Genomic DNA, 27,153 nt, shown 5'->3' on the forward strand with positions numbered 1-27,153 from the left:
GTCAAAAAATTCAAGCTATTTAGCATGGTATGAAAAGGTTTTCACAATCTCCCCCAACCTTCTCTCAACCTCAACTTCCTCTGCTACATGAAATGGGTATGCTCCTCATTCCCAAAATGCACCATGGGATTCCTGATCCTGAGCAAAATTCATTCATTCATCTACCATTCATTGAGTGCCTATATTCACTAAGTCATCACCTTACAGAAATAACTTGATTCCCCATGGCATTCCTCCCATTTCTCATCTTGGAGAATCATTTCTCTTTTATACCCACTCAGCTCTTCTGTGCTCTTCTCTGAGGTCGTGGACTTGCCCAAAATAAGAGAAAAGAAGCATCAGCTTCCACACTCCTGGGCCACCTGCCTTCTCTTCCTACCCCAAACCCTTTGAGGGTATCTTTAAGGAGACAGAGTGTCTCCTTAATCTGCAGACACCATGATGTTTGACTCATGGGCTGACTAGATGAAACTCTAAGGCAATTAAATTAGTATTGTCACCCTCCCTCCAGGGGTCTCTCACCCACCCCCAGCTTCTAATATCCTTCCACAGGCCTCTGGCTGCTTAAACTCAGTAACCTTTCACTCTTGGTCCAGTGCTTTCTAACCCACGCATGCTGAGCCCAGGATCCCCTCCTCCCAGAGAACTGGAATCCCACAGGGCAGCAGGCCAAAATCTCTTCTGCCGTCCCCATGATCCAGACAGAGCAATGGGATTTGGTGTGAGCAGGACTCATAAGACTGCTAGGGAAGGCCCTTTTCATAGGGTGCTGGCCTGATCCTGAAGGCACTGCTCAACAGAGGAATGGATGGTGTCAGTAATGCTGGATTACTCAAGCAGCAGCCCAAGCCACTGCTTAGAACACCAGCAAAACAAGGGCATCAAAAAACGAAAGAAAAAATTTGAGAGCAGATTATGATAGTTAATATATATATATTTTGAAAGTATAAAGTAATCATGTTGAACTTCCTTATATATGCTTCATGGTTTAATATTTTCATTTTTAATTACAAATAGAGAAGGGGGCACCACAGTCTTTTCAGGGTTTAGAGCCTTTCAAGTCTTCATCTGGTCTTGGTTAGGAGAAGGTCTCTAATGACTTGCCTTTGGGGTTTATCTTTGCCCCTGTTCTATTCAACCTTTTAACCTACCACTTGGAGAAAGCTGTCAACCAAGTCTAACAGGACAAAATTTAATAAGGACCAACATGAGGGCCTGATGTGAGGTCCAAGGTAACAACTGCATACATCCAAAGTTAAGAATCATGGTTTGGGCAATAGTAAAATACATAAATTCTTAGGGGTTCTAGAGGGCAGTGGCTTCACAATAAATAAATGAGTGAATAAATGAATGAATGAAGGAAGGAATGAAAGACTGAATGGCTGGATAAATGAATGAAGGAAGGAAAGAATGGATGGCTGAATGAATAACTAAATGAATGAATGCATGCATGAATGAATGGACAAATTATGAATGAATAAACAAATAAATACAATGAATGTATGAACTAATCAATCAATAAATAAATGAATGAGTAAATAAGTAAGTAAAGTAAGTAAACCTCAATTGTCTTCAACTATCTGAAGGCCTGGTAGGGGAAGCAGGATTACATTTGTTCAGTGGAGGGAGAGGGTGCAGGCGGCAAAATTAATATGGGATCCTAGAGAAGTGAGCCTGGAAGTGCAGTGGCTTTGCTTGCGGAAATTTTTAAATCGCGTTTCTCTCTCCTCCACATTGCCATTTCTTTAAGGGGCTCTTATAGTCGCAAAGTGAACATCCACATTGACATAACCTTAAAGCCCTCATTATTTCTTGCCTGAATTCCTGCAGCAGTCCCCTAACTTGTATCTGCTTGCAGTCTCACTCTTCACTATTATATAGTCCCCATTGTTAGCAGAATCACCATTCTAAAACTTTACATAGTCCTTTCGGGTGGCCTTGCCTTCCTTCCCAGTCTAGTCTCTCTCCACGGCCTACTGCCTTCTGTGCTGCAGACCATCAAGTATCCCTCTAGGTTTGTTTACAGACCTAGTTTCCTCTGCCTGGAATAACTTACCCAGCCTTTTGTAGATGGTAGCTCTAATCACTTCCTTGATGAAGCCTTTCCTGATCCCTTGCCCAGGTAATACTGTCCACTCATACTTTGAGACTCCTAAATGAACCCTGATAGACTTCCATCACTCCACTTATTTAGGTCTTTCCTTGCCTCTGTACTGCAAGTCCCTCCGGGGCAGGTCCTGGGTTTTATTCATCTTTGTATCCTTAGCACCTTTCTCAGTGCCTGGTCTATAGGAGGAACTCAGTAAATGGCCAATGGAATTAATGAAGAGAATTTTCTTTCCTAATTCTTTCTGCAATAGGCATACAGTTTTTGTAATAAGAATTAAATTTTGTCCTTTAAAAAAGGCCCAGAAATCCTTTTTGGGCAGCTTCCTGTCATCTAAGACCCCTGAGAGTATTTCCTTGACCTCTTAGGGCAGAGACCCTAAGAATGAACACAAGGTGCTGAGAAGTGGCTGGACAGGCCTAAAGAAATGGTTATTTTGGAGGGTTTCAACCTCTTTGAGAATCTAATGAGAAACAGACCATCTCCCCAGGAAAATGCACAGACACACAATTTCCTAACTTGGTTCCTGGACCCTGAGTACCTGCCATTCCCTAGGGCCTCCAAATCCACCCTCCACCCCTCTTCTTCTTTCTCAGTCCCACGGCCCCACAGGTAAAGACTCCTACCCCAGAGGCACTGGGTTCTAATCAGGACTCAGAGGGTGTGGCCGTGTTCGGGTGCTCTATCTCCCTGATGAGCCCCACCCATCCATTCTAGAGTGCTGCTAATGCCCACTCCTGGCCTATGCCTGGGACCTCCATCGAGATGCTAGATGCTCCGAGAAGAAATGGAGAAGTTTCACCAAAGGGGTGGGGGGGCAGGGAACAAGAGGACAGTTAAAAACAAAAACACAGGGCCAGCCCGGTGGCACAGCAGTTAAGTTCACACCCTCTGCTTCGGCAGCCCAGGGTTCACAGGTTCGGATCCCGGGCGGGGACCTACTCACCACTCATCATGCCATGCTGAGGTGGTGTCCTACATAGAGCAACTAGAAGGACGTACAACTATGACATACAGCTATCTACTGGGGCTTTAGGGAGAAAAAAAGGAAAAAAGGAGGAAGATTGGCAACAGATATTAGCTCAGGGCCAATCTTCCTCAAAACAACAACAACAACAACAACAACAAAAACAAACCCCAGTCACTAAAAGAGGAACAAGGTGATTATTCAGCTCCTCTCTGGGCGGCCATATCTCCTCATTATCTAGTTAACTGCTACCAAACATAAGGAAGAAGAAATGAGTAACAGCCCAAGTGTTTTCTTTTATTACCAAAAACAACCGTTACACACACACAGTGCCTCCAATCCTGTCCCTGAGGATAACCATGAAAGACCGTGGGTTGTAGGAGTAACCCATTACAGGGAAATGGCTGCCTGGTTCACAATGCTGTGGCTGGTTGTGAGGAAAGGGCCCTTGCAGGAACCAGTGACACGTCACCCCTGGGCCTAAGGACCCCTAAAGATGGGAATAGATGCGAGTTGACTACAGATTTTAATCACTGTTCCAGCATGTCTAGAGGGTTATGGTTAAGCCTGATACTAGCCACCTGTACAAGAACACACACCACCAGGGTGTCCCCCTCAAAGAACCCAGACTCCTCAGGATTCCCACAAAATGTGGCCTGGCAGAAAAGGGAAGTCCTTCGAGTCTGCTGAATGACGCAAGCTGGGTCCAGAGCAGACCGCACTGTTCTCAGCATCACTCCTAAAGGCATCCATTGGCAAGAGCTGCCCACTAGAGGCAGTGCCACCAGCCCAGCTCAAACCCCAGGGCCTGGGGTCAGGCTCTGCAGCCTTCACACCATCCGCACTTCTGGCTCCTCAGCTATTCCCCAAAGCTTTTCCACGATGCCCCCTGCGGGGGACTCAGCGGCCGGGGGGCCTCTCCCGGGGCCTCAGACAGCACATAGTAGACAATCTCTCGCTCGCCTTGGGCGTTGGTCTGATTCACCATGTGGATGACAGGGCTGGGAGTGTCCTGAGAGGCTGAGAGGGCTGTCCCCTCATCGCCCCCGCCCTCCTCTTCCTCTTCCGCCTCTTCCTGGGGTCCTGGCTCCCCTGGCACTGTTTCTAGAAGGGTGCCCTGCAGGCTGCTCTCACTCAGTGACGCGCCCAAGTCCGACCCCTCCTGTAGTTGCCGCAGCAGTTGCTGTGTCAGCTCTACGCTCTCATAGCGAACCAGCTGCAGCCGCATGTAGCCGTCTTCATGCTCCTTGTACCTGGTGAAGCAGGAGCACACAGGGCAGCAAACACGGGCAGGGGATGCAGAAAAGGCCTGGGGACTGGCAAGGTAAGGGGCAATTGTGAGGGACGGAAGAAGCCCTGGGATTCTAAGTGATGGGAAGCAAGGAAAAAAAGATCTTTATTGGAACATGTAGAAGAAAAGACAAGAGGGAAGTGTTATTACCCAAAATGGAAAATTTTACGTAGAAACCCAAGCAAGAGAGAAAGAGACAAATTATGTGTGTTGGAAGGTGGGGGTGTCAAGGACTGATGAGAAGGCCATGGAGCTACAGATCAGGACCCTCAGGCTCTGTCTCTGGTTCTGGCTACAGGACTTTTGGCACCATTTATTGGGTTCAGCACCATGTCTTAGGTTCAAAAATCAGAAAAATAATCTTTGTCCCACTACTATTCTCAGAGTTCCTTGGGCCTAAATGGAGATGGTGGACATCCAAGCACCATCCAATTCAAGGTTTTTAACTTGTTAAAAAGATATGAAAAAATGTGTGTGAATCTAGCAGGGAGGGTTGAGAGACATACCGAAAACGGGGGTGCCCTGAGGGCCACTTGAACTGGTGCTTCTTGCGAAGATGCACGGTGAGGTTGTTGCCCCTTGTGAAGCATTTGTCACACACGTGACATTTGTACCTTGGCTCTGAGTCTCCCTAATGGGGAGGGGAGGGAGAGTGAGGCCAGCTCTTCCCCCTGGGCTCACCCACACTCCTGCTAGCCCTCTCCCACCACTAGCTCCACTCACTTCATGCACTTTTCGGTAATGGGACTTGACTGAGCAGAGGGATCGAGCACTGAAGCTGCAGTTCTCAAAGTCACACCTGTAGGCTGGCTCCTTGCTATGGGTGTCCAGGTGCTTCCGGAGGTCGATCAGATTCTTGCAGCTGCCAGAAGAGGTCAGGAGAGATTGGAGGGCAGGGGGGACCCTGGAACATGAGTTCTCTGATTTCTGGCCCCTGGTTTCCCTTACCTGTAGTCACAACAGTCACATTTAAAGGGCCGGTCCTCGCTGTGGCGAAAGCGCATGTGGTTTCGGAGGGACGATGGCAGCGGACAGGTCATGTCACACAGAGGGCACTTATAGTGATTCACTAAGAGGAGCAGAGAGGAGGCTGTGAACTGAGGGCCAGTGGAAACTTGGAGGGTGGGCAAGGAGGTTAGGGGTGGCCAGCTACTCACCGTGGTTACGCATGTGGTCCCGCAATAGCCGCTCCGTGGCAAATCTCTTGGAACAGTGAGAGCACTGGAAGCGTTGCTCTGGGGTGGGGCAGGCAGAAGAAAGGGTGGGCTATGGGGGACAGCAGAGAGGCACAGGGAGGAGAGGGGAACCATCCCAGGCAGAAGGGAACCACCCGAGGAGAAAAGGGGAGCTTAGGGAACTATGGATGGACATAGTATCATGGAAAGAGCATGGGACTTGGAGTCAAGAACCTGAATTAGAATCCCGGCTTGACCACTTACTAGCTGTGTGATCTCAGGTAAGTGATTTAACCTCTCTGAGCCTCAGTTTCCTCATCTGCAAAAAGGGGGATAAGAAGCCTACCTCATGGGGCTGTTGTGAGGATTCACTGAGATAAGAGACCTGGCACAGTAAGCACTGAATAATAAGGTCTAATAAATCTGAATCAGCAGGGACTGTGGCAGGTGACTGAGCCCTAAAGGTGGATGTAGCCAAGATACCTTCAGTGGCCCCCTCTCCTGGGAACGTGCCCCCAACCCCCAACCCAAGCAAGAGACAGCCTGCACACTCCCCTTCTTCTCTGATTGCTTACGATCCAATGAGGTCTGGCGACGGATGTGATCTAAGAACTTGGTGTTGTTGGCAAACATGCCCCCACAGGTGGGGCAAGCCACTACCTTCTCCTGGGTATGGCTGCGGAGGTGCTCTCGAAGCTTACAGCGGTCCTTGAAGGTGCAGGTGCAGCCTGGGAAAGAAGGCCTGGTCAGGCTCCAGCCACAAACCCCAAGTGGGCTCTGGTATCCCCAAGTCTCTCCAGCCAGCAGCCAACCTTGCCCTGCAGGACTGGTCCCATCCCTACCTGCCCCAGCCCCTTGGTAATCCCCGGATCTCTTCAGAGGCCAGAAATTAAGGAGTGGCCTTACCTTTCCAGCCACACAGCACCACATGGTTATCCTTGCCAACTGCTTGGTATTCACAGCACAGGCTGTGCGCTTCCACGTGCCGATAGAACCACTCGGGATTGTCGAAAGAGCTCTGTGCCAGGAGCAACTCGGGGTAAGGACTGAGGGTGGGTGGACAGATTCTTACCCCTATGTGCCCAAAGGGGGCTTCTTGTTCTCTCTCAAATTAACTTGGTGGGGATGGGGAAGTCTGAGCAAGGGAGCTACCCAGAAATGAAGGAGAGATACTAGTAGGGACCTTCGAATATAGGTCATCCCTGAAAAGGTCAAGGCATCTTGAATTAAGATCCCCAACTTCCTTCCACCCTATTACAGGCACCGCCTGCTGACCTCGCAGTGCTCCCACAGACACAGGAAGTGGTCAGGGATGTCTGGGATGACGTTGCGGCTCTGGAAGTCCAGGATGCAGGGGCTGAGGTCGGCCTGGCTCTGCAGGGCCTGCAGCCCCCACTGTTTCAGCTTGGTGTGGTAGCAGTGGAAGTAGACATGGCGGATGAGGTCAGCAGAACTGTCCAGAGAACAAAAGCCACACTCCTGCCACAAGCAGGAGAATTCTTCCTCTGCAGAAAGGGGTTTAGAAGGAAGAATCTGATACTTTCCAAAGCTCAGCTCTCCTTCCATCTGTGGCACTTAGCATCGAGTGACTAGGCCGGACTCTGACCGAATTACGAGGAGTTCATTCAGCAAATACCAGTATTTAACGACCAGCAATTGTGTGCCAGGTGCCGGGGATATAACAACTAGTAAAAAAGAGTCCCAGTCCTCACTCACACAGAGATTTCAGTCAGTAAGAAAAAACATTAATCAAATAATCACATGTATGAATATAAAACTGCATCAGTCATAAGGACTCTGAAGGCGGGGGGGGGGGGGTCCGTGACACTAGAAAATAATTAAACAGAAGTAATTTGACGTAGACAGGGGTGTCTTGAAAGTGTGCCTGTGCTGAGATCTGAAGGGCAAGCATCTGTAGACTAGGTGGAGAAGAAGTGTGGTCCAGGCAGAGGGAACGGTGCGAGCAAGGGGCCTAGTGCCAGAAACTCAGAGAAGCAGGTGTGGCTGGCATGTACAGAAACTGCCTCTGAGTTTCTTTGTTCCCTGAGGAAGATACTGTCTCCCAACCTGGGACACCTCCCACTCCCTCCTGTGAAACCAGAAGTCCCTCTTACCCCCATGTTCCGCCCAGGATCTGCCTGCTCCAAGAATGCCCATCGACTATTCCAATCCACTTCCCATCTCTCTACCATTTCTCTCTAAGCACCATATTTTCAATGCTTTATAGGGATTTACTTGTTTTGAAAAGTAGATATTTTTAAATATATAATAATCCCCTAACTTCTCTTTTATATAAATATTGACTTTTGAAACTATTATAGTTCACAGTCACTAGACTTAAAACAGAATTTGAGGTGCAGGAAGGAGAGCTGCCTCCGTACTTTCTGTAAAACAGAGTTTTTCAAACTCTGTTGTGACCCATTAGTGGGTGGTGAAATCAATTTAGGGGACTGCAGACCACATTGTTTTTTTAAATGAAAGAGAATAAGACAGAACATTTCAGAGAACATTTAATAAAAGCAAGTATTGTTTCAAGTATTTTTTAACTTTTGTGTATGGGGTTGTGATATAAGATATATTCCTAACTGGTGGTCGCAGTAAAAAAAACAAAATTGAGAAACACTATCACAGAGAAAAAAAGCAGGTTTGCCAATAGCTTGTACAATATGGTCCTTTTTTAAAAAAATAAAATCAGATTTATCTAATTTATGTAAACACATGCACAGAGAGGTCAAAAAGAACGTTCACTAAACTGCTGTCAGTAATTGCCTTTTGACGGCAGGATGACAGATTTATTCCATACGTCCTTGTTGAATCAGTTTTCTATAATCAGTCTACAATGTTTTTATAGACAAAAAAAGCACAATTAAGAAACTAAACCACCATTCTCTCAGGCTGCCTTCTCCCTCTGGGGAAAGGAAAGTCAGGTTTTCCACTTTCCCTTGAGCTCCTTCCCTTTCCTGTGCCCTGCTCCCTTACCCAGCGGGTCCTCCTCCTCCTCCTCCTCCTCCCCGGAGCCGTGCAGGTGCTGCTGCAGGTGCTGAGTGACGTGCTCGCAGAACTCCTCCATGGCCGAGCACACAAAGGAGCAGGAACCCCACTCACACTGGAGCCCCAGGTTCTCCTTCCGGGGAACTTTCCCAGGGGGCGGCATGGCCTTCACCCTAGAGGAGGAGGAAGAAATCCACAGTTGCAAGGATTCCACCCAAGTGCCGCTGGGGGTCAACAGCTGGGCAGGCATCCTACCTAGAGCCAGCAGGCGTTTTCCAATGACCCGTGAGAAACTCTGTGCTTTTTCAATGAGGACGGAGTAGCAGTTCCTCAAACCCCTGGAAGCTGTCTGGTGTTCTCGGGAAGAGAGAACACAAACTAACATTATTGAGCATGTGCCAGGCACTGAGCTAAGAACTTTAACAGACATTTTCTCACAAAGTTTCAGAGCAACCTAACAAGAAGGAATTATTCCTATGGGAGGCAGAACAACGCTCAAGTTCAAAGAGATGGCTTTGGAGAAGGATCAGAGTTCAAATCCAAACTCCTCTGTCTACCACCTACTAGCTGTGTGACCCTGGCCAAGTAACTTAACCCTTCTACTCCTGAACACCTCAGCTTCCAAATGAGGATAACAAAACCTTTTGCTTTTAATTTCACATTTACTATATGCCAAGCACCATACTTAGCACTTTATTTACACTGTCATTTAATTACCAACACCACCCTATGAGGTAAGTACTATTTTTAACTTCATTTATAGATAAGGACTTGGGGCCTTCCCTGAGATAAGGACTCAGAGAGGTGAACTGATTTGCTCAAGGTCACAGACTAGTGGTATGGTAGGGTCAGCCTGGGCTGACTCCAAAGTCCATATTCTTTCTAATCCACAGAACCTGCAGAGGAGTCCAGAAGCTCCTTAATTCTCACTGCATCATGTGGTAAGTCCCCCACCAGACTTTCAAAGTGCCGTACAATTTGCCTACCCTATACAGTGGTTTACTCCACCACTCCCCTAACATCCTCTGAACTAAAATGTAGATTCCATCTGAACACAACAGGCCATATCTGTCTAGCAATACATACCTCCAGTGTATACAGGGCGAGGCATGCTTAGGCATGTAATAAACATTTGTTGAAGAAGGCTGAATAAAAAACTAAAGGTCTCAATCTTTAATACGCATACAAATGCAGTTTTCTGACCCCTTCCCTAAAGGTTCCTACAGGAAGGCTGGGGTTAAGCCTAGAAATCTGCCCTTTCACCTTGGCACCCCAGTTCTGATGCTGGCAGTTCCAGGAGCAAAGTTTGAGGAACAATAAAAGAATAGCTTCCCTCATTACAGAACGATAGAGGATGACACTGCAAGCAAAAGTTTGATGGGAGAAGGGATACTAAGAGGCCTTGACTCTGTCCCTGAGTGTCACCTCCTCCTTGAGGATTCTCACTGATTCTTGCTGCCCCCACAGTGGTGGACCCTGGAAGGGACTGAGGCATTGCTCCCTCTGGCCTACCTGAGACATGTGGGAACTCTGAAAAAGGCCTTTACTATATACAGAGAGGAAAGAAACAGAAAATACAAAATTAAAGTCATGTGCTGCATAACGATGTTTCACTCAACGACAGACCGCATATATGACGATTGACCGAAGAACAGTACCACATAGCCTAGGTGTATCATAGGCTATACGATCAAGGTTTATGTAAGTACTGCAGGGGGGGAAGAAATTTTCCCCTACCCTTCTAGGTTCTTCTGGCTGGTCTGAGAATTAAATCGACATCAGACAGATTAACAAGGAAAAAACAAACAAAATTAATAACATGTACACATGGGAGAAACCCAGGAAAAGGGAGTGACTCACCAAAATGGCCAAAGCCCTCACCTTAAATACCATCCTCAGCTAAGGACAAAAGATATTGGGGGTGGGGAGAGTCAGTGACTTTATAGGGAAGGAAGGCAATTCACAGGTAGGTGAAAAGGAGCAAACGCTTGGAAAACAAGTGTTTGGCCACACAGAAACAGAAGAACACAGAGAGAAGCCCAATCCACAGGCTTTTCTAGGTTCTTCCCTGTCTACCACCTAGTTCATGTTGTGCTAAGGTGATAGCTCAATTCCCGAGACAGGTTTTTTTACATCTGAATTCTTTTAGGCAGTTAAGAAGTCTTTTGTTTCTTAAAAATAATCAGCCTAAAATAATCCTCATGTTAAAGAGACACATTTTGGGCTGGCAAATTTTGTTCCCCTTTAGTACACTCTATGATATTCACACAACAACGAAATTGGCTAACGACGCATTTCTTAGAACATATCCCCATCATTAAGCGACGCATGCCTGTACACAAAATCCTTCATGCCTACAAGTACAAGAACCTATATCTAACTGCTTACCAGAGAAACCCCTTTTAATCCACAGCCTTTGCCCCTCCTCTGAGAAGAAGGCAGTCACCTTTGACACTCTGGGGTGTACATGTAGCTGCTCAGCTGCTATAGACTAACAGTGAAGCCCTTTTATAAGTGAACTACTTTTATAATGTTGGGGCAGGAAAAGTAGGGAAAGCCTTCCTAAGTCAGACATCACAGCCCAAACCTCCTCTGGCTTTACTATCTACAGGATCAAGTTCACTTAGTATGGCACGCAAGGCTTTTCTCAAACTGGCCTCAACTTACCTCTCCAGGAGCTGGGAAAGGCCTACCGTGTATCAGCCCTGTGGTGAGCCCTCTTCAAACTTCACTTCATTTGGTGTTAAGAGCACCCTGATTCTAATCCAAAGATCACGCTCTTCCCCCCACATCATGCTGCGTCACTGGCTTCCTGTCCTGTCCATTCATTCCCTCTTCCTCTCTGATTCAATCATCTTTGTCCCTAAAGACACTACATTCTCCTAAAACTCTGCCTAAGCAACTTTTATTCACACTTCAAGCCCAAATGTCCCCTCCTTGGCAAGTTTTTTCCTAATTCATCCTCCTACAGCTGGAGTATCCCACCTCCTGTCCCCAAAGCACTCTGTACACACTTCATTACAGCACTTGTTACAATGGAATGGAATGTCTGTCTCCCCTAGACCAGGTGCTTCTCGGGGAAGGGACCATCACTTCTTCACTTCTCATTCCCAGCATTAGCACAGAGCTTTGTACTCTCCAGACACTCAATAAATGTCGAGATCTGATCGGACTCCACGAAGCATTCTTAAACTACTCCTCCCCTCAGATTACTCTTGCCTCTTGGTTCTATGGCTAACATAACTGACACCAGAATATCTTAACCCTATTTTTATGCTGCCATGGTCACTCACAGTTGTTTTGTGTGTTCTAGTCTTATTTACCCAACTGGACAATATTAGCTGCTTCTGAGAAGAAACCATATCACACTCATCTGTGTCCCTATAGTGTGTCCAGCATAGTGCTGAGTGCAAATATTCTAAACACATACCTGTTGTTAGATTGGTGGGTAAGGCCCAAGAGGCAAGCTATCTAGATATCTAGAATGACTTGAAACTTAGGCAAAGCTCCCTGAATCCCTCTTTTACTGTCCCCAGCCTTCTTTACTTTCTCTCCCTGTGCCCTGCTTGTTTCTACCCTGGGAGTTGTGGGACTGAGTGACTATCTGGTCACAACTCCTCTTTCTGTAGGCAAGGATTGCAAACGAGGCAATTTGTATATTGGAGAGGGCAATGGACCAGCTGTGAGACCTGTGTTCAAGTTTTCTCTCTCAATGATTTTGCTCTGCCTAGAATAATATAACAACATCTACTGAATAAATCTACCATATGCCAAGCACTGTTCTAAGTGTCTTATATGTTTAAAAACTCATTATTAATACAACAACCCTATTGAAGTAGGCACCCCCCTCATTCCACTTCAGAGATGAGGAAATGGGCTCAGACAGGTTAAATCATTTACCCAAGGTCACAAAACTAGGAAGTGATGGAGACAGAATTCAAAGCCAGGAAGTTTGGCTCCATTTTCCTCCAACATCTTCCTGTCTTACCTCTCCTTGTCTGATTCCCTCCTCCCCACAGACATATCTGTATACACAATACTCAAAACGTGTTTTAAGTAGTTATTTTGTCAGTTTCCTCCAGTAAGTTGTGAGCTCCTACAAAGCCTGGCCTGTGCCCTGTTCAGTTCTAACTACAGGACCAGCACATACCTACTATGAGCTCTTTTAATGTTTAAGTAAATCTATAACTTCTTACTTTATTTTTGGACAAATCATTCAGCTTCTCTGAACCTGTTTCCTTAAATGTAAAACGAGATGTTAGTATCACAGGAATGGGTGATGGATTCAACAGATCTGGTTAGAAGCTCCAACATTTACACATAACTTTACTAGCTATATGACCTTAGGCCAGTGACTTAAGCTTCAGTTCCCCATGTAGCATGGGAATAATTACCCCTGTCTCATTGAATTGCTTTATGGACTAAACTATACAATGGATATTAAAATGCTTAGCATAACACACCTTTAGAACTCAACAAGTTTATTCGCATCCTTGCTTCTGAGGATGAGATGATCTAAGCACAAATTCTACAAAAAAGTTCAACTACAGGACAACCTGAGGGATTCCTCACACTTCTTTTCATCAGGAGTCATGGTAAGAAGCAATCGGCAAATACTTAAGAGTATATACTGTAACGCAAGGCACTGAATGAACCCTGAATGGTATTCAAGAAAAGGAGGGACCCAAGTCCTGAATCTCCTAAGAACTCACAATTTGGCCGAAGAGATAAGACTGACATGTGAAGACAACGACCAAAACAAAGCGCCCGATGAGGGAGATCAGGACAGAGAGACATCCCAGAGGGCAGGCGAGGCAGGGAAGGCTTGCCCTAAGCAAGGCACAGGGGACCCGGCCCCTGGAAAGACGGGTAAAATTCAGAGAGAAGAAAGGAGACCGTCCCGGCGGGTAAACGCTCTCCCTCGCAGCCCCGCAGGCCTCCCGGAGTTCTTCCCCCTAAGGCGTGGCGGCGACCGTGGCTTAGCGGCAGCGAAGGCCCGGACGAGAAAGCAGAGAGGTTCGAGCTGGGGTTAGGGATTTGGGGCGCTGCAGGCGCCAGACCACCGTGGCTGAGCTGCAAGAGGAAGCCTCGACGAGGCGACTCTGGAAGAGCCTGGCCTGGAAGCCCGCCCAAACCGCACCCCCGGCGCTACCAGGCCAATTCCGGAGTCCCAGTTTACCGTCCCTCAGCTCCCGGGTCTCTCCAGCTCTCCTCCCACCTCGGACCATCTCCGGGAGAGTGCTTGAGCGACGGCCAGCGACAGCCAATCGCCGCTCTCGGATTTCTCCAACAGCCAATGGCCGCCGCGACTGACGGAACCCGTGCGCGACCAAAACACGGAAGGGGCGGGAATGAGGGGCGGCGGGCCACTGGGAAAGGTAGCGCTGCCGGCGCCGCGGGGCGCAGGCAGGGGACCCAAGGGCCCGAATTCCCCCAACTGCGCAGGCTCGGCCCACGGCACCCAGTGGGCATGCGCAAGGCTCGGGCAGGGCGCAGAGTAGGGTCTCCCTCATCTCGTAGCTCACTGTGTCAGCTGGAAGCGTGGGCCCGGAGGAGGAGGAGGAGGAGGTGTGCGAGGCTGGGTGCCCAGCGCTGCCAGCCCGGCTCGGCCCAGACTGAGGATCCTACCTCTACCCTTCACCGTCTTAAACTTCTTATCTCTTAAATATCGATATCCCTGTGCCATCCTGTCTTTGCCCCACACCTCTGCCCTCTCTGTGACCAGGTGTGAACGAACGTCTCATCCATCCACTCCTTCAAGTCAGAAACCCGCATCCTCCATTCTTCTGTCACGCGTCACATCCAGTCCATTGCTAAATCCTGGGGATTCTACTTCCTTAAACACAGGATCTCTCAAATTCATCCCTCGTTCTTAACCTTCACCGCCCCCGCTCTAGTTCATCAACGATGTCTACACTAACTTAACTGGTTCCACTGCGTGCCCTCTTTGTTCTCGCCAAAGCATTCTCCACAGAGCCCTCAAAGAGCAGATCTGATCAAACCACCATCCTGCCTTAAACATTCAAAGGCATTATGTTGCCCTCAGGGCAAAACCCCCAAACCATGCTGAGGCTTTCTAGACTCTTCCCCATCTGGGCCCTGCATACTTCTCCAACCGTGTCTTGAGTCCTTCTCCACCTCACCTCCTGCTCTTCAGCCCCAAATTTCTTTCAGTTTCTCCACATCTAGCCACCTTATACCTTTCCTGCCTTGTACAACTTGCTGTTTCCTCTGCCTGCAACAATCTTCCCCTTCTCCCCCTCCTACGTATATTTGACTGATTCGTACTCATTCTTTGGGTCTCAGTGAAGGTGCTTCTTTTTCCAAGTCTTCCTTGACATCCCTTTCCTGTATTTCCCCATTACAGCTCTATCATGTTGTATTGTATTTTCCTGTTTACTTGTCTGCACTCCTCAGACTCAGGTCAGTGAGGGAGGGCAGGGATTGTATGTGTTCTTCACCTTTATAACTCCATCACTTAGCTTAATGGCTGAAACTCAGTAAGGGTTCAAGATATATTTGTTAAATAAATTATGTACCTTAGTAAAGTTCATTGGGATTGATATTTATTTTATTGTTATATTTTTCTATATTTTCTAACCTAAAGATAAGCCTATATAATTCATATAGTCAGAAAACACATTAAATGTTCAATATAAATAAAATGAACTTAAAGACATCATTAAAAATAGCAAAGTCATAGTAAAATCAGAAATTTGTGCATGAAATTTGTTACTAACAACAGTGAATTATAGCTTTGTCCTTATATTAAAATAGGGGTTTTAAAATACAATTCAAAAGTAACAAAAATATATTTTATCAACTTTATTCATTCAAAAGCACATAGTTATAGTAATACTTCACAAAATGCTAATCTTATTTTAATTCAGACTTATATGACTGAAGATGGCTCAGCTTTAATTTAGCAATTTCATGAAGAAAAAGTTCATTCACAGAGCCTGTGTAGACTCAAACAATTTTTACAAAGCAAGTTTCAAGATAGCTTTGGGATCCACATGTTTCCAAAATTTGAGGCAGTGTCTTGCTCTCTGGCATAGTTTTCTTCCATCTCAATCTGCTTCTCTTGAAAACAAGCCACAATTTTGGCTCGATAATTCAGACACATCCTGAGATTTGTTCTTTAAAAGCTGCCACAAAAACTTAAAACATAATTCATGCTCATCAAAAGCTGAGGATCTCTTCTTAAAGTGTAAAATGGAAAAAGTTGATTAGATTATGTTTTGTGTTCCTTTTGTGTTCTTTTTTTGTCTATTTAAAAGATTCTATGAAGCATCATCTTAGATCTTTCCGAAATGTAAATAATGGAAACTAAAGTACTGCCCGGGATTTGATCTGAAATTTTTTCTTTTCTTTTCTTTTAATTGAGGTCATATTGGCTTATAACATTTTGTAAACTTCAGGTGTACATTATTATATTTCAGTTTCTGTATAGACTGTATTGTGTTCACCACTAATAGTCTAGTTTTTATCTGTCACCATACATATGTGATTTGTGTTCATTTTTTTTTTTTTAAAGATTTTTATTTATTTATTTATTTTTTCCCCCCAAAGCCCCAGTAGATAGTTGTGTGTCATAGCTGCACATCCTTCTAGTTGCTGTATGTGGGACGCAGCCTCAGCATGGCCAGAGAAGCAGCGCGTCGGTGCAACCCCGGGATCCGAACCTGGGTCGCCAGCAGTGGAGCGCGCTCACTTAACCACTAAGCCACGGGGCCGGCCCCTTGTGTTCATTTTTAAAATCCCTATTTTTGGAAGGTGACCAGGCTCTTCTTCACTTCAAAATATATGTGATTCCATTGAGCTCTGGGCAGCTCAGCACTGGAAGCTGAGTACAACTTCTAGTTACCGTCCACTCAATCCACAGGTCCAGTGGGACTCTGAATACCTGCCCTCCCATCAACAAATGTTTCTTGGGAAATTTCAAGTTCAGTGCATTAGGCTGTCTTGTGATATTGGTAAACAAACTGCTCCTCTGTGAACCACTAAAGGTTGCATTTCTTAGATCAGGGGAAGTAGCTTGATAAATCTCTTGGAGTTTTCATGACCTAGAGTTGAGCATATCACTATATACAAATTAACCAAATATCCCCTATTCTGTGACTAGTATGGGCAGGAGCATGGGGAATATTAACAATTCCATGCTGTCTACCCAAAGGCACCGCCTGTGCCTGGAACCCCCTGTGATGTCAGTAAGTAAGAATGGCAAGGCTGGAAGTGACTGGAATAATTATCTAGGCCACCTTTCATTTTAGAGATGAGGAAGTTGAGGTCCAGAAAGGAGAAGTGGTCTGCTCAAGGTCACTTGGTGTGACCATGGCACATTCAAGTTTTCTGCCCCTTGTCCAGTGCTCTGACATCTTGCAGCAGCTAACCTGGTTCAAGTCCTGTGTAAGGTCTCAGAGAACAGGAACCAGGGACGAAGAGTTTGCTAGTATCCATAACTCTCTGAAACTTGCCCACATTTGCAAATGAAAGACTTTTTATTATGATGAAACCCTTATAAGACTCCCTCCTCCCAATTTGTCTCTTCTGAAGCAACACAACACTTATTCAGCACTAACTATATGTCAGCAGAGTTCTAAGCACTTCACTCATTTACTCCTCCCCACAACTGAATGATAGCTACTATTATCACAGTCCCCATTTTACAGATGAGAAAACTGAGGCACTCTGAGGTTACATAATTTGCCCAAGGTCACACAGGTAATTAGTGGAGCTGGGACTCAAATCCAGGCAGTCTAGATCCAGAGTCCATGCTCTGGACTCTATTATATCCTGGAAGCAGCAGCCTGTTCAAGACAGGGGAATGAAGTGCCTGGACTAGCTGATTGACTTCTTTTTCTGATTGACCTTTTTGCTACAACTTCACACTTCAAAGACTCTTGTTCTCCTAGTCCTCTCTCTACACCTCCCTTCCTCCCTGCAGGAACTTCTTAGCAGACCCAGTAGGTGTGTCGCCTGCCCCATCTCACCATCTGGGCCCCTGTCTCCGATCCTCCCATTCTATCAACACATGGCCTCATTGCCCATTCACCTTTCAAAGGATAACCAGTTGTCCAGTTTATAAACTCCAATTTGACTTTAATTTAATAAATTAAATTCCAAGCCATCACACAGCAATGGACATCATCATCTCCCAACATACAGAGGGACATACAGAGGTGCAGCCCTGCTCCTGCTCCATCATCACACAGTCTTTAAAGAAAGGCCCTAAAGCCATCTCTCTGGGGAAGGCTTCCCACCAGGCTCCTGGCTCCCTCCTTCCAACAGAGCCACTGCTCACAGAGAAGGCATCAAGTACAAAAACGGTAATAAAGGGGGAGGGAGGGACGAGGAGCAGAAGGGGAGGCAGGGAGGTGGGGAGTACCTGCCCCCCATCCCGGGCACCGGCCCGGCTTTCTATAAGCTGCCAATGTTCTCAGAGGCAGACATTGGTGCTGGTCGGAGTGGGGACCTGAGGGAGGTGTGGGAGCCCCATCCTAAAGGGAAGTGCGTCCCCTTCTGGGACAGGAAAGAAGGGTCACCTGGGAGAGATGCCCTCTATCATCTGTTCAGTGAAGGTCCTGGACCACACATATAAATAGAAAAGAGAATAAATAAGGAAGGATCAGCTGAGGAGCTGAGCACCCTGGGACTCCTCTGAGGGGCCAGAGTCAACAGCAGGCAAACAGTTCTGAGGAATGCCCACACATGCCAGGACAGCACCCTCCTCTTACTCCCAGCCACCCACTCCCTATTCTATGTCCTCAGCTCTCACACGCTTCCCCTTGCAAGTACCCTTCCAACTGGCCCCACGGCCCAGAGTGGACAGGGCTTCCTGGAACCCAGAGGACTTCCCTGGCCCAGGCTGCTGGGAATCCAGGAAGGGGAGCGGAAGGGGATGTGGGGAATGGGCTGAGAGGACTCCTGCCCTCTCTTAGCTCAGGAGGTAAGGAGGGCCCTCAGAGCTGAGGGCTGGGGTTGCCATTGGCCTTGGGTTTGGATTTGAAGGAAAAGCGCTTGATGAGGCGGCGAGAAAAACTGCCAGCCTTCTTTCGGACACTGGGCGTGGCTGTTGTGTTGGAGAGGTCATCATGTGATTGGCTCAGACCAGCTTCCTTCTGTCGAGGCCTCCGGCGGAAGATAAGCTTGGTGCCGCTGCGCAGGAAACTCACTGCGGGGGGGGGGAAAGAGGGGAGGCTGAGGCAGAGAGAAGGGCACGGGGTGGGGGTGGGTGCGGGGCGTGGGGAGCGAGGTGGGGTGCAGAGAAAGGATCAAGCATGGAGGGGTTGAAGATGAAGAACAGAACCAGTCCCTTGGCCTACAAGCCAGCATTCCTTAGGAAAGAAAGTAGAGACAAAACATGCCCTTTATCTTTCCTGAGGAAAAAACGGTGGTGCTCCTGGGATTCTGTGTGCACCCCTGACTACTGGCCCTGAGGAGGAATGTCATGGGGCTGGATGCTCTATGAGGACAGACTTATGACTGAGCCTCTTAACTATGGAAAGATAAAAGGCTGAGCAGAGGGTGTTCCTACAAGCCTATAAAATCATGAAGGAACAAGGTGGGTTGACACTGACTTTACCAAATTCTAGGATGTGAGCAGGAAGCAGTGCGTCTACAAAACTTCAAAGAGGTAAATTCAGGACCAACATACTGAGGAAGGTGCTTACACAGCAGGCTTTGGACTTAGGAATCTCATTATCCCAAGAAGTGATGCAAGGTTAAATCATAAATGGTTAAATACATTCGTGACTGACAGGCCCACTGGCAGAGGGATGAAGATGTTTTGGGGCAAGCCCCTCATCCTTAGAAGTTAGAAGTACCACAGCTATCCACAGATTGTATCACTGCCAGAGGGTCACTCCTGGGGTTGGCCCGGGGTAGAATTTCTTATACTGATAAGGGAGAGAGTATAGAATGAAACGGAAGGGAAAAAAAAAAGAATGAGGGAAGGAAGATATGTGCTTAGACCCAGGAAAAAAGAAAAATGGAGGAAAGGGGAAATACTTTGGTATCGCTTCCTATTACCCAATCCTGTCGGATCCAGGCCAGGCCCCAAGGCATCAAGTTCCCCCTCTATTCTAGCTTGGCTGAACCAGGCTGGGAACTCTGTCGATCCCTCAGGGAAGGAAGGAGAAGGCAAACATGGAGGCTCCCATGTCGCTAAGTATCCAGTAGGACCCAGGTCATGACATTGGGTATAAAAGAAGGGGGGAGGGGCTGCCCATATCTCCCCACCTTTGTGATCCTTGAGGCTGCGGGTCTCCAGGGCACCAGTAGACCCTGTTTCCGACTCAACATCATCCACAGACGGCCTCTCAGAAATGTCCGAACGTGTTGTCTCATCTGCTTCCTGGACACTCGTGGGACTGGAGAGGGCATCTAGGGGTCCTGGGGACATGGCTTGTGGGTCTGAGGGAGGGGAAGAGGGACCTCCACTGGTCCCTGCATCGTCCTGCATTGAGGCTTCCAGGGATGCTGCATAGCCCAGGGACAGTGCCAACTCGTCCTGAGCAATGGGCACCTGGCAGGAGGGACAAGTTTTAATGGGCAGGAGTGACCCATGAGGGCTTTCTCCCTATCCCAGCTCTTCTCCCCAGAGCCCTGTTACCTTGGAAACACCAGAGATGATGAGAGTGCTACGCTTGGTGGGCGTCTTCTTGGCTGCCCGCCCGCTGGGCTCAGTCAGCTGGCGAATTGCTGTCTCTGCCACAGGATCCAAACCATTGGAAAGGTGGCTCTCCCCTGCTGGAGGTACAGAGGACAGATAACCTGTCTCCTCCTCGGCTCCTTCTTGGAGTTGAACTGTGTCCCACCCACAGTGGTTTTTGACTCTGGGGCCCCAGTGCCAACCAGCACTCACACTTCTCAATTCCCCACTCACGGCTGCTGCTGTGGGAGGTCCTGCTGGGGCCGCCACTCTCACTCAGCACAGTTGTGGTCTTCTCAGTCACCTCCACCTTGGACGGGGAGCGGGAGGGGGAGTCTGGTGGGTGGGGGAGGGTCAGTGAGCTGGGAGGTGCTTTAGAGTGGCCCCCACTCCCTACTGTCTTAGTTGAGATGCAGACTTTGGTTGACTCAGAGGACAGGGGTAACTAAGGGATGATTAATCACAGGGGTAATTAAGGAGATGCCATAGGGACAAAAAGACACCACAGGAACCAACGGGAGTGGTGGAAAGTGCCACAGGGCCCACCGAGGGTGTGGGGAGATGCTATGAAAATATCGAGAGTGTACAAAGATTCACAGGGGTCCACTGGAGGTAGGGGGAATTCCACGGGACCCCTAGAGATGGGAAATTTCATGGAGGGCCCCTGGGAGTGGGAGAAGTACCACAGAGGCCATTGGGTTTGTTGAAGGATCCCACAGGGTGCTGGAAGGTTGAGGGTAGAGGGAGGGACAATTAGGCAGCTGGGGCTACGGGGAGGGAAGGGAAGAGACCTGTGAAAAGACAGAGGGAAACTTGGGGAGGTGGAAGTGCACGAGTCCCGTATGAGGGGCTGGCAGATCGAGGATTAAAGGGGGAGAGGACAGCTGGGAAATGGAGGGGCGTAAGGGAAAGTTTGAGGGAGACAAAGCTAATGAGGAAGATGTAGTTGGAAAACAGGGGGAGTTGGAAGCAGGGCTTCCCTTTCCCTTTCCCTCTGCTGCCATGGATCTGCAGTCTGGGGCCCCTGGCTAGAGCTGGGCTCCCAGGCTCCTCCTCTTTACCTAATTTGCCATCTACACGGGGCCGGGACTGGACGGTGGTAACCGTGGTGACAATGGTGCCATCAGGCATGATGGTCCGGTCCAGCTCAATCTTCTTGGTAGGTGTGATGCTGGGGCGTGGAGTGGAGGGGGTGGGAGTGCCCAGGTTCCGGGGGGAGCCCTCCTCATACTGAAGCTGCCGAGGGGTGGAAAAGCAAAGAGGCAGGGCCTCAAAGACTGCCCTTCCCCTGTGTTGCCCCATCTTCTCCCAGGGGTCAGCTTCTCACCTCCACTGCCATGGTGGCTGCCAGTCCCAGGGCTTTCCCTGGCCCAGGGGTGAGTGGGCACACCTGTCTTCGGGACAGCGGTCTGGAAGGGGAGCCCACAGACAGTGTGGCCTGGCCCAAGAGTTCAGCTGGGGAAAGCAGTGGCACTGTGAGCTGGGCCCATGACCAGGCCTCGCTCAGCACCCACCCAGAGGGGCTCCTTCCTGCTCCATACTCACTGTCTCCACAGCTGCTATTCCTCAGCACTTTGAGGGTCAGTTCCCGGCTCTGGGGACCCAGATCCCTGTGGCCAAGAGGAGATGGGGCAGGGAGGGGGAAGATTAGCAAACTCAATCCACCTTTGAGTTGATTACAGGCCAGAGGCAGAGGGAGCTGCACATAAATAAGATGGGACAAGTGCTCCAATCAGATTAATTCGTGCCTCCAAATACTCTCTCTTCCCAAGAGAATGGGATAAGGCTTGAGTGGAGACCAGACTCCCCAGCGGGGCTTTCAAATCCTCCCTGGTCCTGCTCCATCCTGCCTTCCCAGTATCTCCATGTCAAACCACCCTCTTTCCTTTGCTCAAGCTGTTTCCTCTGCCAAGAATACTTTTCTCTCACACTCTGTTGAAATCCTGCTCTTGCTCTAAGATGTGGTTTAAATGCCACCTCCTCCATGAAGCCTACTCTGATCTTTATTCCCCTGTGGGAATTAATCTCCCCCACATAAGCGCTTTGTGTAAACCTCGACTGGAGCACTTATACCATCTTCTTTATGTACATTTCTCTCTGCCTCGAGCCTGCGATCAACTCAGGGGTGGGAGGGGTGTATCTTGGTTATGTCTGTACCCCTAGGACCTAGCCTGGGTCTGGCATACTATAGGCGCTTACACTAAGGTTTACTGAAAACAGAGCTGATTCATGCCAGGGCTATGCTGGAAGGGTTTGAGCCTCAGTCTGCCCATGGGAGCAGGGGTAGGGGCGGGGGGAGTCACTCCTTACAGTGCTAGGTCCTCGGTCCACTCCACCTCGGGATGAGCCCTCATGGGCTTGGTCCACTTCTGTTGCACGGGGTTGTTGAGTTCAGCTACACAGCACAGTTCCCCAGTGCCTGCAAGACCAGAGAGATGCTCAGATCAAAGCCGGGAAGCCGCTAAGGAATAGAAAGGCTGTCCCCCAGCCACTTCTAGCTCTCACCTTCCAGCTCACTTCCCAGGTGAGATGCTCGAAGCTGCCGTAGGAATAACCGGGTAGGTCTGGGGATGGCTGGCTGGGCCTGGGGCACCATGGGTGGCTTCTCACTGGGTACCTAAGAGCAGAAGGAGGTAAAAAGAGCAAGAATTCTGACATAGTACTCTGGGGACAGTATGCATGCAACCTCTTTGCTTTGAGTGCCTACTCACCAGGCCTCCAGGGGCAGAGCAAGCCCTGAGGTTGACCATCATGGCCGGCTGGGTGCTGACTATGGCATCCTTGATCAATTCCTCAATAGTGGAGAGCTCTACTTCCTCCTCACCTCTCTGCAGGGAGGAGAAGATGAGAACAAAGAGGTAGGGCCCCCCAGCTCTGCCTCCCCCTCCCTGTTCTGCCTCTTCCCCCACAGCCCTACCCCCTTACCTCCCTGCCCTGCAGCTTGGGAAGCACTGTCAGGCTGAGATCTGGGCGATCAGTGAAGGCCCAGGACACAAGCAGCCCCTCACCAGGGATTTCCTCCAGGTTGACTTCCAACTAGGGACAAGGGACAAAGGGATTGGGTTGACTTGCTCTACTCCTCCAACTACTCCCAACTCCCCAGGACTCTCCCTTCCCAAATTCCATCCCAGAGAAGAACCAAACTGAAAAGGCTGAGGCAATCGAACTGCCCCCTGCCCAACTCAGTTTCCCACATCCCCCTCCACCTGTGTTGGTGGCAGTGTCAGAGTGACGTGGTAGGTCTCCATGGAGACGGCAGCGGGGGACTGCTGGGTCACAGAGACTGGGAACATCACCTCCTCAGCAGAGAGCTGGCAATGCAGCACCTGAGACAGGCGAGGCATGGAGGCAAGGAGAGTCAGGCACGGAGGAAGGGTGCTCAACCCTGCTTCGCCCTGCCCTATAATCGGTCAGCAGACCCCTCTCCACTTCAGTTGTCCTTGGGATCACCTTTTTGAGATCACAAGCCCATAAAAGAATCAGATACAAGCCAAAGACTCCTCTCTCCAGAAAAATACCGATCTACACACATGTACTACATTTTGCATGTAACTTTAGTGGGAAGCCAATCATTGGATTCCTAAGGCATTCATAGACTTCAGGTTAAGAACGCTTGGACTAAAGGGAATTCTTGGGATCAGCCCCCCTCAGGCCCTAAAGAAGGCAGTGCCCATCAGACCCTTACCATGGTGCGCTCTGATTGGTCTACGCAGGTCACATGACTAATGCTGGCTCTGGGCAGGAGTTGGGGCACGTCCTCAAAAGCGATTTGGATGGAGCTCTGAGGAAGTAAAGTGGGCATAGGATCAGGTCTCTAGAGCTGCCCTCCACAGATCTGGCCTGCACAGTTGCTAGCTGGGCCCTGGCAGTGCGGAGGCCTCAGCTGCAGGCTGGCTTCTGGCCCCTCCTTGGCTCAGGGCTTTAGGACAGGAAGTACTCCCCTGAAACCCTGCCTCTCCAAGGGCCTGCAGCTGCTAGGGAGAACTGGGGAACTAGACCACCTCACAGACCAGATCACCTTGAGCTGAAGACCCTAGATTCCTCCTGGAACACCAGGAGCCTCCCTCTTCTCCCCCCACCTTCCTCTTTAACCCCCATCCTACCCCCAAGGAAAGCTGTGCATAGAAAAAAAATAATAAAGGTGTTGGTTGCCACCTATATATAATAGCTGGGCAGAGAGAGATACGGCTGAGCTAAGGGAGAAAGCAATAGGGCCAGTTATTCAAGACACCGGAGAAACGAGGCTAAGCCTTCTTCTAGGTAAATAGGATGCGGAGGCGCAAGAGTATGACTCTATACATATTCTTGGAGATGAAGACTAGCTCAGCATGGCCTTGGGGAACTTTACCAGAGGGACTGGGAAGAAAAGCAAGCTCAGAGGGCTCAGAGGGGCCAGGCTAATTCCTCAAGGCAGACAGCAGGGTGGTATTAGGGAGCAGAAAGCTGCTTAGCTTAGGTCTTGAAAGAGCTTCCTAATTCTTCCACAGCAGTGGAAGCAACCTACTGCAGCCCTCTCTGGAGATCAGGATGGGAAGAAGAACTGAAGAAGAAGCACAGACTGAGCTGGCAGCTCTTCCTTGGGTCTTGGGATGGGAGGAAAGAAATCCATAGTGTTCATTTGCCTGGCAAACCAGGGGAAGCCAACTTCTCTGTTCCTGTAGCTGTCTTATTCCAAGGCCAGGCCCAGGGAGATGGGGAGATGGATGCTTGGAACCCCAATCTCCCCACCCCCTGCAAGGGAGGCCAATGTCCAGCTGAGTCAGCTGTCCTGGGGAGTCACTCCTGACCTAGGGACAAGGTACAGGGAGAGCTGGGTGGAGGGGTGAATTCAAGGTGTAGACTGACAGATGCCATCTGGCTTTCTGCTGGCCATCTGGGCAAAGGAGAAAGAGCAACTTCTTGTGTTGCCACTTCTATTTCCAGGCATCTGGAGAGCTAGTAGAGTAAAGCCCTCAGACTAGTGGTGACTGGAAATGGAGAACCTTCTGAGCAAGGGGCTGATGGACTGTGAGGGCAAGGAGAGATTACTGGGCCAGGAATGGGGGGCCCCCTGAGAGGGAAGCCTCTACCTCCCACCCCACCTCAGTCTTATGACCATGCTTCCTGCCCCACTTCCTGGGAGGCCAGATGCCCATGGTGCAATGGGAGGAAGTAGGCTGGGCTGGTTTGTGACTGACCCTCAAGGGGCAGCTCCCGGCTCATCTTCTGAGAAGGGCATAGATTGTCAATCTCTTCTCCACCTAAACACCTTTCCCTTAGCTCATACACTGTAGGTCAGCCTGGAGAAGGGTGTCTTAGTCATAGCAGTGAAATTACTGAGGGATGGGGGGTGGGGGTTAATTCAGGTTCCTTGGGGATCTGCCTGGTCACACCAAGGATTTGGGGCATGAAAGGTTAACTGGGTGTGGTGGCATGAAGACCAGGCAATTTCTTTCTGCAGGTGCACCTGTCTCCCTTCTAACTCCCTAACACAACGAGCACCCAGGCTGGGCGGAAGTGCCCTCAGGCACACGGATTAGCGTTGCTATGAGAACAGCAACTTGTGCAAGGGTTTGGAGCCAAAGAGGACCCTGACCACAAGAATAGAGGATTTGGGACATAGCGGGATTTCTACAACCTCCAGCCTCACCTGCATCCTTTTCTCTGATCCCGGAGGGGAAGAGAAGCCATGGGGGTTCCCCAATTGATCCCCACCCCCATCCGACTTCCTGGCTTGAGCAGTCCCTCCCCTGAAAGGAAAGGCGGAGTCAGGAGACCACCTAGGTGCTCCTGTCCAACTCACCCCGTCCCTGCAGGCCTGCTCGTTCAGCGCTCGCACCCAAGCCCGCTGCCAGTTCTCCCGGAAAGACTTGAAGGCGAAGAGCGACGCCAGGAGGCCCCGGACACTTGGCTCCTCAGGGGCGCCGGCCCGAGTCGCCCGCAGCCGCAGCAGCGAGCGCCACACGCCCAGCTCCCGCAGGGAGCCCGCCGGCTCGGCAGCTAAGGCGGGTCCCCGGCCCCCGCGGGCCCGCGCCAGCCACAAGCCCCGGGCATACTGCAGCAGCCAGCCCAACACTGTGAGCAGCGAGGCGGCGAAGAGGATCAGCAGGGCCGCCCAGCCCACGTCCCGCTGCCCCCAGCCCGGATCCATGCTCCGCGCGGGCTCCGGTCCCGGTTCCGGCTCAGGCTCAGCCGCTGCCCCGGGGGAGCATGGCCCGGGCGGGCCGCGGGGCGGGGGCGGGCTCCCCCGGGGCTCGGCGCGCGGGCTGGGGGGCTCTCCGGGGCTGGGTGCCCGGGACTAGTGGGTGCCACAGATCGATTAGAGGAGGTCCTGGGGGGTCGCGACGCCGGGGTCCCTCTCTGTGTGGTCCGGGTCCCTCCTCTATTGGTCCAGCAGTCCGACCTGGGTTAGTCGCCGGCCAGCGCCCAACTCCTCCCACGGCGCGGGCCCCGCCGGACCCGGGCGGGGACTCGTCTGCAGAGACGCGGGGGCTCCGGGCCGGCACCGGCTCCGGCAGGGCTGCGTGCGCAGAGCTGACACTGACAACACGGCCGGCGCCCCGCCCCCACCCGCCCTTAAAGGAGCCGCACCCGCGCCGGGCGGGGCTTGCCGAGCCCCGCGCTCCAGCGCGGGAGGAGGGCTGGAGGACTAGGCGGGAGGGGAGGAGGTTCCGGGGTTGAAAATAGGAGGGATCTTTGACCACCCCGCCCCATCCTGGAATCAGGGTACTCCTCCTCCCCAGGGCTCGAGCTCACGGCAAGAGTAGGCAAGGATAACTTCACTTACCTGAGATGCCGCCTCTGCTTTCCCCCACGCTCCTTAGATTTCTATAGTTTAGACCTCTGTGGATAGCATAGCCCCCTTCTTCCAACACCCCCAGGCTCAGCAGCACCTTGGTTCCCATTTCCTGGCCGAAGCTAGGCCTGGGTAAGTAGGTGCAGAGCATCCCTCTTAGATAGAAGTACCTGGCAGAGGTCCAGATGATTCCT

General features: G+C 49.9%; 2 protein-coding genes across 10 annotated transcripts; both read right to left on the reverse strand.

Annotated features, from left to right (window-relative positions):
* Positions 1-3,350: 3,350 nt before the first annotated feature.
* HINFP (histone H4 transcription factor) lies at positions 3,351-13,778 on the reverse strand. Of its 5 annotated transcripts, XM_058545036.1 has the most exons (11): positions 13,244-13,701; positions 8,787-8,888; positions 8,520-8,704; positions 6,816-7,045; positions 6,447-6,558; positions 6,116-6,268; positions 5,523-5,600; positions 5,314-5,434; positions 5,089-5,227; positions 4,872-4,996; positions 3,351-4,327 (listed from the first exon to the last, which is right to left on the reverse strand). In XM_058545036.1, exons 3-11 carry the CDS (start codon positions 8,692-8,694, stop codon positions 3,934-3,936), a joined length of 1,527 nt encoding a protein of 508 aa, XP_058401019.1. In that variant the 5' UTR covers positions 8,695-8,704; positions 8,787-8,888; positions 13,244-13,701; the 3' UTR covers positions 3,351-3,933. The 5 variants fall into 5 exon arrangements, with proteins under 5 accessions (XP_058401019.1, XP_058401018.1, XP_058401020.1 ...); XM_058545035.1 differs by lacking the exons at positions 8,787-8,888; positions 13,244-13,701 and adding an exon at positions 13,711-13,778; XM_058545037.1 differs by lacking the exon at positions 8,787-8,888.
* A 3,610-nt stretch (positions 13,779-17,388) lies between these two features.
* Positions 17,389-26,694, reverse strand: C2CD2L (C2CD2 like). 5 transcript variants are annotated; one of them, XM_058545046.1, is made up of 14 exons: positions 25,967-26,694; positions 23,870-23,965; positions 23,391-23,510; positions 23,110-23,220; positions 22,896-23,012; positions 22,690-22,801; positions 22,495-22,603; positions 21,730-21,794; positions 21,512-21,639; positions 21,246-21,420; positions 20,419-20,520; positions 20,146-20,279; positions 19,773-20,058; positions 17,390-18,705 (listed from the first exon to the last, which is right to left on the reverse strand). In XM_058545046.1, exons 1-14 carry the CDS (start codon positions 26,312-26,314, stop codon positions 18,494-18,496), a joined length of 2,115 nt encoding a protein of 704 aa, XP_058401029.1. In that variant the 5' UTR covers positions 26,315-26,694; the 3' UTR covers positions 17,390-18,493. The 5 variants fall into 5 exon arrangements, with proteins under 5 accessions (XP_058401030.1, XP_058401029.1, XP_058401028.1 ...); XM_058545045.1 differs by having other exon boundaries at positions 20,146-20,282; XM_058545044.1 differs by having other exon boundaries at positions 20,398-20,520.
* Between the last annotated feature and the right edge of the window lie 459 nt (positions 26,695-27,153).

Source organism: Diceros bicornis, chromosome 7 (assembly GCF_020826845.1).
Source record: "Diceros bicornis minor isolate mBicDic1 chromosome 7, mDicBic1.mat.cur, whole genome shotgun sequence".
In the NCBI taxonomy this organism is placed as follows: domain Eukaryota; kingdom Metazoa; phylum Chordata; class Mammalia; order Perissodactyla; family Rhinocerotidae; genus Diceros; species Diceros bicornis.